At 44.9% G+C, this 12,197-nt stretch overlaps 1 protein-coding gene across 3 annotated transcripts in view; it reads left to right on the forward strand.

Moving 5' to 3' along the window:
* The window catches only part of LOC137023082 (sialic acid-binding Ig-like lectin 7), a 16,295-nt gene extending 4,232 nt beyond the window's left edge, over window positions 1-12,063 (forward strand). For 2 of the 3 annotated variants that reach the window (XM_067389702.1, XM_067389700.1), the window contains 5 exons: window positions 8,808-9,116; window positions 9,207-9,464; window positions 9,684-9,765; window positions 9,860-9,882; window positions 11,057-12,063. In XM_067389702.1, coding sequence (XP_067245803.1) covers window positions 8,808-9,116; window positions 9,207-9,464; window positions 9,684-9,765; window positions 9,860-9,882; window positions 11,057-11,058 — 674 coding nt within the window. In that variant the 3' untranslated portion in view covers window positions 11,059-12,063. Of the gene's footprint in view, window positions 1-8,807; window positions 9,117-9,206; window positions 9,465-9,683; window positions 9,766-9,859; window positions 9,883-10,409; window positions 10,508-11,056 lie in introns of those variants that run through there. The other variant, XM_067389701.1, reaches the window with a different exon arrangement.
* Window positions 12,064-12,197: the final 134 nt, after the last annotated feature.

The following is a 12,197-nucleotide window of genomic DNA, read 5'->3' on the forward strand; positions in this document are numbered from 1 at the left end:
TTTTATTCACATACAAATATGGTATTTTGTATTTTGAAAATGTATAAATACATGTGAAATTGGCCATTCAGTGAAGCATGACTATTAGGCTTTAGTATCTCTGGACGTGTTCTGAATGCAAAGCACAATTTGGTGTGTACAACTGCTTAGAAACGTTTGTTTTTATTTCACTTGCCTCTACCACCAACTTTTCAAAAAGACCTGAGTTTGACTGAGGTGTCGTTTGTGTGCCATTTCTATACTTACTTCTGTCCAAGTTACACTGCAGCCTATTACTTGTGCTGAACACTACTGAATAAATCGCATGTAAAACTGGCAGAACTTTATAGTAAGGAAAATGGATGATCAATATGACCTAAATCTAACATCATGAAATGAGTAATTTTCACAATTACAATATCATGATTTAGTTTTTTCTGGAAATAAGGTTGTTACAGTTCCAAAATTTTAGAAATCAGTGAAATTTCACAATTCTCAATACCAGGTTCGATACCATTGCAAAAATTAATACTTGGCTAACTAATGCATGTAAAAGTTTCTTAAGCAATTATTGAAGACAGGTAAACAATCAGTACTAAAATAAAAACAAAGAAACAAATGAAAAAATAGGACAAAGAAATGTGTAAAATAAAATTATATCACTGTGTGAATAAAATACACACTGATATTTATTAAAGCTACAAAAGTTTGCTAATGAGAGACGGATATCAGTGCCACACTGGGAGTCCCAAGTTAGCCTATATAAACGAATGAGGACATTTCATATTATTATGAAAAATGTTTTTTAACTTTGGAATTTGAAGTATTAGATAGCTTACATATTTGCACCACTATCTACAATGACACTAATAATTCTTCATTTCTGATAGGAATGCAAAATCAATCGGTAGTTATTAATAGAATAACGAGACACAAACCTTTACATTCAATCGCGTTTGGTCCCATTTAGTATTGATCACAGTGCATACACATACAAAGTTTTAGTCTCAAAGTGCACCCATTTGGAGAAATACATGTTTATCTCATATTTGGTTAGATAGAATAGAAGCCGGGCCGTACGCAGGTTTCATAACTACCAGGGTCACAAAATGTAGTTTGCTAGGGGGGTGCGGGGGCATGCTCCCCCGAGAAAATGTAGATTTCCCTGGTGTACACATGTGCATTTTAAGACGTTTTAAGGCCAAAAAATTGGATAACAATATAGCTTTAAAACCATGTCAACAAATACATGCATGCAGAGTTTTGAGGCAGCTTTAATCGCATGTTTGGTAATTTCATGACTCAACTTAAAACAGAACAACGTCGGTGCATGCTCGTACTTTTGCGCTTTATTAAGCTATAATAAAGTAGGCTAATATGCAGCGAGTGCGCGCCGCGAGCACAGTAACGGCTGATTGGACAGTCGTGTTCATTTTAGAGTTTTACCGTTTCATAGCCTGTCATCATAGCCTGACAACATCTCATCTGACCGCAGTTCACTGTTGTTTAACTGAAGCTCCCTCATAGTCACCTGTAGCCTAACTGTTACCTTTTTCGCGCTCGTTTGACTTGCACCTGGCGCTGAGGTGAAGTTGGAATGTCCCGTTTGTTGTGGTCGTGAAGAGACAATTCTATATAAACGCAGCGTTTTACTTGGCAATGTTTTTTTTTGTTTTGTTATATATATATATATATATATATATATATATATATATATATATATATATATATATATATATATATATATATATATATATATATATCTTTTTTTTTTTTGGTATTTTATATGCTCTGGTGGTGGTTTGTGCAGTAGCATCACCCTTGGGGATATTTTTATAAAAAAATAATTCAGCAGAGGCAGGGATACATAGACCAGAAGAGAAATCTTCCCCATCGCCCCTACAAATCGCACCCTGATCATACTGATGATTCCAACATTTCATCGTTTTGAGCTATATAACATTGATTATGCTGATAACTATCCAGCACAAGGAAACCAGGGATAATGCAGATATTACGTCATTGACAGGCGACAAGTGACAAGGGAGGGAAGGGGAAACTGAATTTCTCTTAATTTACAAATTCTTGGAAACATTTAGGATAATGTAAGTACACAGCTGAACGAAATATATAACACTGTGCAACACTGTGCATTAACATTAATGACACGGCAGCATCAGTATGCTGCTGTCACTTTAAGGGTTAGTTCACACAAAAATGAAAATTCGGTCATTAATTTCTCACCCTTGAGTCGCTCCACATGCCTAAGTTCATCGTTCATCTTCGGAACACAAATGAATATATTTTTTATGAAATCCAAGAAGTTTCTGTCCCTCCATAGAGATCCAACGCAACTGCCACTTTTAAGGTCCAGAAAGGTAGGAAAGACATAATTAAAGTAATCCATATGACTCCAGTGGTTTAACCTCAGTTTTATGAAGCAACGTGACTGTTTTGTTTGCTGCATTACCCCACGAATGCTTGTCGCACTTGTCTCTCATTAGCAATCGCTCCAGCGGCCTCGTTCCACTCCAACATTACTTGGCCCTGCTCAGTTTCATACTACAGTAACTTTAATCATCTCATCCATGAACATGATTTCTGCCTGAGTCCCATCCCTATTCATTTTGGAGTCATCAAGCTATGCCTTTGTTTTAGATAGGCGACCTCTAGTGGTAAAAATTTACATATTGTGCTGTTAACTGTTCTTACCTATAGTGTAACTGTAATCTTATATATCAAAAATTTTAAAAATCTGTAATAATTCTTAGTAGAGCTTCCCACACATAGACTTTACTTGGGCGGGCCGCCCAGGTATATTAACTGCCGCCTAAGGATATTTGGAGACATTTTTGCTTGTTTTATTTTTATCCTCTTATACTTATACCTGAGATAATGAAACCATCTGCGATTGAATAACTAGTAGAAAATCTCCCCTCGCCCTACACATTTCGAACCTGCAGAGATGCGGTGGATGTGTCACAAAAGCAGCGCTTCAGGCCCCGTTTACACTAGTGCGTTTTATAATGAAAACGATCCTCGTCTACACTGGTGTTTCCACAGCGTTTCAGAAATGATCTCCATCAACACACCACGGCCGAAAATGCATGTCACATGACTATTCATGCACACTGGGCATGTGCGTACAAATGTAAACAGTTACCTCTTGCGCATGTAAGTAGCTGCAGTGCAGTATTTAAAAAAATGCAGAGTTTAACTGCACAATGGCTGCTAAAAATGGCAACAAAACCACCAAAGATTGCAGGTCAGTCTCCATGTTACTGTTTACATGGTCATCAAGGATACACAGAGCAAACAGGGGCAGCCACGCCATCATTTTTAAAAGTCTCAGTTTTGGTACATTTACACTAAAACGCAACCGGGTGTTTTCAAACTAAAACGGGGTCTGCAGCATTTTCAAAAATTCTCAGTTTTCGAGGTTCAGAAACGGCAACGTAGTGTAAACGCCAAGCGTAACCGTAGAAGTAGTGTAAATGGGGCCTCAGGCTGCTTCAAAGTGATTCCCAATCAATGAATAGCGCACATTTATGCCAAGCCATTGTTAATGAATTCGAGTTGATGAATTAAGACAATGTCTACTTTATGGCCTTTATGTTTTAGAGAAGGTTGCAAGAATGCATATTTTATCTCTCTCATCTGAAGAATCAGCCCGCAATAGTATAGATATTTCAAAATAAGAGTCCCTGTGTATTTCAGGCTGGTTTATAATTAAGTCACTAATTTTTTTTGTTTGTTTTTTTGGCCTTATTGGTATTTTGGTTACACAATAAATTGTGTTTCATTTGATTTCAATTGAATTCATAGTAAACTATTGTATTCTCTCTGGCTGGGATGCTCCCCCTCAGGAAGAAAAGACTAAGAACATTTGACACATATTCAATATTTACATTTTACTGTATCAGTAAAAATCTGTGTCCCATTGTAACGATCACCGTCTGTTCCTGTCACTCCCCGGACTACGCTTCCCACAATTCTCTCTGTCAGTCACATGTTCACTCCACATCAATCACCTGTCACCACATACAGCCATGCACACACTCCTCACTAATCACCACACCCAGCTGCAGCTTGTTAACAGGACTATAAAGGACTTTCACTCACACCACCTCACCGCGAAGTCTTGTTTACTGTTGTAGCAATTCCGAGCATTTGTACCCTGTCTGTCTGTTGTTACTGTTCCTGCCTGCTACCCGTTGTCGACCCATCGCTGCCTGTCTTGACCCTTGCCTTGTCTGCCGTTCTGTGAATGATATCTGCCTGCCTCGATCTACTGCCTGTACCTTCACTACGATTCTGCCTGGACTATTTACTCACCAATGGTCCCCGCGGATCGTTCATAGAATTCCTGGACTTTGCCTTGCTTGCAGTTGGTTCGACTTTCACTGTGGGAGTCGCGGAGGATTCCGACACGACGGTGAATCCCGTAATGGCTGCCAAGCCCGAGAACACACACAAAATGGCGGTCTCTACAACGAGTCACGTCGCCGCTGATCGCCCAGGGCAATGTCACGCCTTCGTTGATCACCCAGAGCAATGTCACGTCGCCGCTGATTGCCCAGAGCAACGTCACGGCTTCGTTGATCACCCAGCGCAGATCAGTCAGGGAGCGGAGAGGACTACGTTCCAGTGTGGCTGATCCTCTACTGACTTCAGCTCGAGCAGCTGGCATTCCGAAGCATCTACCGAACGCTTCGCTCTCAAGCCCGGTGGCCGCTTCGCACTCAAGCCCGGTGCCCGCTCCGCTCTCAAGCCAGCCGGCCGCTTCGCACTCAAGCCCGGTGGCCGCTCCGCTCTCAAGCCCGCCGGCCGCTTCGTACTCAAGCTCGTCGGACGCACCGCTCTCAAGCTCGCCGGTTGCAACGCTCTCAAGCTCGCTGGTTGCAACGCTCTCAAGTTCGCCGGTTGCAACGCTCTCAAGCTCGCCGGTTGCAACGGACTCTTGTTCGCCGGTTGCAACGCTCTCAAGCTCGCCGGTTGCAACGGACTCTTGTTCGCCGATTGCAATGGACTTAAGCGCCCTGGACGCGATGGACGAAATGGCTGCTTTGCCAGTGCCCACGGGCAAGATGGCCGCCCCTTCGGTGTCTGTAAATTCAGAGCCTGCTCCAGCCAGTGAATCTTCTCCAGAATCCATTCCAGCCAGTGAGTCCGCTCCAGAGCCTGCTCTCCCTGTCAGTCCTGTGATGGCCAAGAGGGCTGTCTTCACTTTTTATGTTTTGGCGGTCTTGCGTGCCTGGAGGAGGCATTCAGGCGTTTTTGACTCTGGACCATTCTACCAGCCCGCTGCCGTCCCTGAGCAGCCCCGAGCTCGCTGCCGTCACCGAGCTGCCCGCTCTCCCTGATACGGCCACTGAGGCCATCACCGAGCTGCCCGCTCTCCCTGATATGGCTACGGAGGTCGTCACCGAGCTGCCCGCTCTCCCCGATACGGCCACGGAGCATCCTTCGCTAGCCTCTGCCCTGCTGCCGGCGCCACCCGAGCTCCTTGTCCACGAACCCGCCACGACTCCCGTTGATTTCCCTAAGAACTTTTTTGGGGGGGGGCAGTATACCTAGGGGTGGGGAGCTTGTGGGTGGGGAGCCTGCCCGGCCACTGCCGTCATCGGTTGTACCGTCATGGCCACCCATGGACTGGGGCCCACTATGGACATTTATGGACTCTGACCCGCCGTGGTCTTCTTCGGACCCTGACCTGCCGTGGCCGCCCGAGCCGCCTGACCTGCCGTGGCCGCCCGAGCCGCCTGACCTGCCGTGGCCGCCTGAGCCGCCTGACCTGCCGTTGCTGCCCGAGCCACCTGACCCGCCGTGGTCACACCGAGGCTCCTGACCCGGGAGGGGGACATTATGTAACGATCACCGTCTGTTCCTGTCACTCCCCAGACTACGCTTCCCACAATTCTCTCTGTCAGTCACATTCACTCCACACCAATCACCTGTCGCCACATACAGCCATGCACACACTCCTCACTAATCACCACACCCAGCTGCAGCTTGTTAACAGGACTATAAAGGACTTTCACTCACACCACCTCACCGCGAAGTCTTGTTTACTGTTGTAGCAATTCCGAGCATTTGTACCCTGTCTGTCTGTTGTTACTGTTCCTGCCTGCTACCCGTTGTCGACCCATCGCTGCCTGTCTTGACCCTTGCCTTGTCTGCCGTTCTGTGAATGATCTCTGCCTGCCTCGATCTATTGCCTGTACCTTCACTACGATTCTGCCTGTCCCTTGCTGTTCCTGTTTGTTCCTGATTGACTCTTAACCAATTAAGGACTACTTAAGGACTATTTACTCACCAATGGTCCCCGCGGATCGTTCATAGAATTCCTGGACTTTGCCTTGCTTGCAGTTGGTTCGACTTTCACTGTGGGAGTCGCGGAGGATTCCGACACGACGGGGAATCCCGTAATGGCTGCCAAGCCCGAGAACACACACAAAATGGCGGTCTCTACAACGAGTCACGTCGCCGCTGATCGCCCAGGGCAATGTCACACCTTCGTTGATCACCCAGAGCAATGTCACGTCGCCGCTGATTGCCCAGAGCAACGTCACGGCTTCGTTGATCACCCAGCGCAGATCAGTCAGGGAGCGGAGAGGACTACGTTCCAGTGTGGCTGATCCTCTACTGACTTCAGCTCGAGCAGCTGGCATTCCGAAGCATCTGCCGAACGCTTCGCTCTCAAGCCAGCCGGCCGCTTCGCACTCAAGCCCGGTGGCCGCTCCGCTCTCAAGCCAGCCGGCCGCTTCGCACTCAAGCCCGGTGGCCGCTCCGCTCTCAAGCCCGCCGGCCGCTTCGTACTCAAGCTCGTCGGACGCACCGCTCTCAAGCTCGCCGGTTGCAACGCTCTCAAGCTCGCTGGTTGCAACGCTCTCAAGCTCGCTGGTTGCAACGCTCTCAAGCTCGCTGGTTGCAACGCTCTCAAGTTCGTCGGTTGCAACGCTCTCAAGCTCGCCGGTTGCAACGCTCTCAAGCTCGCCGGTTGCAACGGACTCTTGTTCGCCGATTGCAATGGACTTAAGCGCCCTGGACGCGATGGACGAAATGGCTGCTTTGCCAGTGCCCACGGGCAAGATGGCCGCCCCTTCGGTGTCTGTAAATTCAGAGCCTGCTCCAGCCAGTGAATCTTCTCCAGAATCCATTCCAGCCAGTGAGTCCGCTCCAGAGCCTGCTCTCCCTGTCAGTCCTGTGATGGCCAAGAGGGCTGTCTTCACTTTTTATGTTTTGGCGGTCTTGCGTGCCTGGAGGAGGCATTCAGGCGTTTTTGACTCTGGACCATTCTACCAGCCCGCTGCCGTCCCTGAGCAGCCCGAGCTCGCTGCCGTCACCGAGCTGCCCGCTCTCCCTGATACGGCCACTGAGGCCATCACCGAGCTGCCCGCTCTCCCTGATATGGCTACGCAGGTCGTCACCGAGCTGCCCGCTCTCCCCGATACGGCCACGGAGCATCCTTCGCTAGCCTCTGCCCTGCTGCCGGCGCCACCCGAGCTCCTTGTCCACGAACCCGCCACGACTCCCGTTGATTTCCCTAAGAACTTTTTTGGGGGGGGGCAGTATACCTAGGGGTGGGGAGCTTGTGGGTGGGGAGCCTGCCCGGCCACTGCCGTCATCGGTTGTACCGTCATGGCCACCCATGGACTGGGGCCCACTATGGACATTTATGGACTCTGACCCGCCGTGGTCATCTTCGGACCCTGACCTGCCGTGGCCGCCCGAGCCGCCTGACCTGCCGTGGCCGCCCGAGCCGCCTGACCTGCCGTGGCCGCCCGAGCCGCCTGACCTGCCGTGGCCGCCCGAGCCGCCTGACCTGCCGTGGCCGCCCGAGCCGCCTGACCTGCCGTGGCCGCCCGAGCCGCCTGACCTGCCGTTGCTGCCCGAGCCACCTGACCCGCCGTGGTCACACCGAGGCTCCTGACCCGGGAGGGGGACATTATGTAACGATCACCGTCTGTTCCTGTCACTCCCCAGACTACGCTTCCCACAATTCTCTCTGTCAGTCACGTTCACTCCACACCAATCACCTGTCGCCACATACAGCCATGCACACACTCCTCACTAATCACCACACCCAGCTGCAGCTTGTTAACAGGACTATAAAGGACTTTCACTCACACCACCTCACCGCGAAGTCTTGTTTACTGTTGTAGCAATTCCGAGCATTTGTACCCTGTCTGTCTGTTGTTACTGTTCCTGCCTGCTACCCGTTGTCGACCCATCGCTGCCTGTCTTGACCCTTGCCTTGTCTGCCGTTCTGTGAATGATCTCTGCCTGCCTCGATCTATTGCCTGTACCTTCACTACGATTCTGCCTGTCCCTTGCTGTTCCTGTTTGTTCCTGATTGACTCTGCCTGTACGACCACGCTCACCTTTTAATAAAGCTGCATTTGGATCTTACGTTGAGTCCCGCTTCGTTACACCCATTCACTGAGAGAAACACTATATGACAAAGCAAGGAGAATATTGTAATTTTGCTACATGCATAATAATGCATAATATTAATATGTAATTAAATGCAATAGTAGCCAATGTAATTAAAATAAATTTCAATAAATGAAAATATTAAAAATCACATTATTTGTTGTTTGTCACATGTAGTAGACCATTTTTATGACGTGGGTAATAGGAGGATTTTTCACCTGGCTACCGCTGCAAGTATATTTCAAACCTGTGAGAAGCACTGCTTAGTATTTATTTGTATAATTTCACTTTAACAAGTGCATCTTAAAATAAAGTGTATCCATTATTATTTGAAAATGCTTAGTTTCTACAAATGAATACCATTACTCCTTCTCCTCTGCATATCCTGACAGATTCCTTGGCCGAGCCGCATGTGATTGTGCCGGTACTCAGGGAGGGTGAGGTGGGGAATCTGACTTGCACTGTTCCAGCCCCTTGCCCCAGTGCCACTCCAAATGTAACATGGGATCCTGCATTAGGTGGTAACATAACACAATGGACACAGCTGAATGCTGACGGGACACATAGTGTTCAGAGCATTTTGAACTTCATCCCATCATTCCGTCATCATGACCTGAAGGTGAACTGTGTTTCCACCCATCTGCGAGATAGAGAGGACAAACCCCTGCTCAGCCACAAGACCGTCATCCTCAATGTGGAGTGTGAGATTTTAACACAACACAGTTTGCAGCTTTTCTCTATTTTTGGTCGTTCTGAAAATACACACTGTTTCTTCTCTTTCTGACCCACAGATCCTCCTAAAGAAACACAGATCTCTCTTACAGGCTCAGTCTGGCTTGGTATTAATTTAACCCTCACCTGTCAAAGTAATGCCAACCCTCCAGCGGCCCACAGGTGGTTCATGAAGAAGGACGGTATAGTGGAAGAAGTGGGTTCCTCACGTGTGCTTTCCTTTACTGTGGCCCATGAGAAAAGTGGGGAATACATTTGTGAGGCACAGAACCCATATGGTGCAGTGAACTCCACAATCCTACAGATCAATGCCCCAGGTCAGTCTGTGCTTGATTTTACAGACATGCAGCACACATTATTTACCATAAAACAGTTTTGACAAATGCACTTACAGTTTAAAGAATGTTAAGACTGTTTCAAAAAATGAACCAAAGCGACTGAGAAAAAAGATATTACATATGTTGAGACATTAAACAGTAGTGAACAGGCACAAAGACCATGATTTGCATGTTTGTTTGTTCTCTTTGCTTTTGCAGGCATATCATTCACTGCTTTCCTCACAGTTATAGTACTGTTCTTATTGCTTATATTTGCACTTATGATTCTGATGTACAGAAGGTAAGATCCTGCTAGATATTTAAGTTATATAAAATATTTTATACATTATTTGAGATAAATGAGAATGTTTTCCTTTTTTTTTTGGTATATGCAGGTGCAAAAAAAACAAACATAAGTGTAAGTATCTTTTCTGCCATATGTTTCTCATGAAGTGAGTTGCATCAACTGTCAGATAGATAGATCTCTCTTAAAGGGATAGTTCACCCAAAAATTCAAATTATCCCATGATTTACTCACCCTCACACAGTCAGGTGTATATGACGTTCTTCTTTCAGACGAACACAATCAGAGTTATATTAAAAAATATCCTGACTCTTCCAAGCTTTATAATTGTACTGAATGGGCGCTCATGATTTTGAGGCCCAAAAAAGTGTCTAAAATGAGAATAATATATATATTTTTTTTAATTGTCGTTGGAGGATTTTGATATAAGAAAAGAGGAGCATGAGTTTGTTGCCCAGCCCTATCTCTTTGAACAGTGAGAGGCATCTAAGCTCAGGATACTCCTACATCCTATGTCGGGTCAGGGGTCACTCTATTTGTAACTGGATGCATACAGCCATTTGCTGGAAGCTAGTTATTATAGTTTATATATAACTTAAATATGAATATTTTTCTTACAAAAACCCATTGCTTCACTTCAGAAGGCCTTTCTTAACCCCCTGGAGCTGTATGGATTACATTTATGATGGATGGATGCACTTTTTCCTGGGCTTCAAAATCATGAGCGCCATTCACTGCCATTATAAAGCTTGGAAGAGTAAGAATATTTTTTAATATAACATCTGAAAGACTTAAGGGTGAGTAAATCATGGGATAATTTTCATTTTTGGTTGAACTATCCCTTTTAAAAGTGAATTTTGTCAGCTTTTAAGTACACTAGCAAAAAAACTTCAAAGATAATAGACATTAAATAAAAGCTACTCAACTTTACAAAAAATGTTTTTAAGGGCAAGGCAAACAAAATTTGGTATTGATACTGTATGAGGTTCCATTTGTGCTAAAAAAATGTTTTACTGTCATCCTTACTGTAGTCTGAGAACATACAGAGAGCATATTAATTTATCTGAACAAGTTGACAAAGACAAACGTATAGTACAAAAGCACAAAGCAGTGACTCAATTTTGGCACAAATGGGACCTCATAATACTGGGCTGATACTGTACTGTCAATTAAGTGTTACACCATTGTGAGTTTATCATTGTTGTCAGAAAAATGTTCTGTTGTGAGAGAATTATCATAAAGCTAACAAATTGTACAAGTTCGCAGCTCATTTTTTAATGCATTTCAGGAAACAAAGATGAGGACATTTACGCCAATGTGTCTTCAAGTACAGAGAAAAGCCGTCAGCTTCAGTCAAAGGCATGTGGAGATAAGGCCATCTACACCATTAACCCTGAACGCACATTCAAAAAGAATCTCTCCAACGAAGACATCTATGCAAACTGTTGAAGTGAGAAGTGGAACATTTTAAACAACCTTTCATGGATCTCCACTGAACGATTAGTCTACTTTCTGTATGCCAGTAGTGATCATTTTAATAAGCAGCAGCATATGTAAATTTCACATCTATATATTTGATACTTCTTTCTTCTTTTAAAGAATAAAAACTCTCCAATAATTCAACACTGAATCTACATTTAACTACCTGTATGTTTTTATTTTTGTGTGATACAGTTCACTTTGCTCAATTAAAGAAGTGAAAGTAATCATGAAATCAAAATGAAGTTTTTTTAAAAAAATGTAATATTGCATTATTTATTCAAAATGATTTTAGTGTGCATATTTAAAATAAAAAAATAAAATAAAAATATTGATGTGGCCTTGTAATCTTTAATCAACATCTGATGAGGGTTTACTGGCACAAATTAACCAATAGCAAACCACAACCATCCAACCAATTCCCCATGGACAATATCAAGTCCCACCCTACATTTTTTTCTTGTTTGAGAAGTTGTTTCCATTGTGCATGTGTGCTTTTCCACATGTTCCGTTTCGGTACAAGTCCCTACTAGTCGTAGATATAGACAGGGTGGAGATTGTCTTTCAAGTAGTCCAATAATGAGTCTTATGGGGATTACAGCGTCCCCTGGGGCAGAAATCCTCACTGGATAAGACGGCGGGGAGGGTTGAGGCAGGTATAGAACAGAATGGAAGGGTAATGTAAACAGCAATGTTGCATCACAAGAACCTTAAACAGTGTTAAAAGAATTGCCTGTTTTATACGTGCTCTATGTTTTGAAGCATGGAAGCTGGTTTAAGCTTGTCAAGTGCTGGTCCTAAGCAACTAGCTCCAGCTTTAGGACCAACACTTGACCAGATTGAACCAGCTCATGACCAGCATAAACCAGCTTCCATGCTTCAAAACATACCTAACCAGCATATGCTGTTTTTTTCGACAGGGAATCACACCATTAAACACAAAACACTTG

The sequence above is a fragment of the Chanodichthys erythropterus genome, chromosome 7, assembly GCF_024489055.1.
Source record: "Chanodichthys erythropterus isolate Z2021 chromosome 7, ASM2448905v1, whole genome shotgun sequence".
NCBI classification, from domain to species: Eukaryota; Metazoa; Chordata; class Actinopteri; order Cypriniformes; family Xenocyprididae; genus Chanodichthys; species Chanodichthys erythropterus.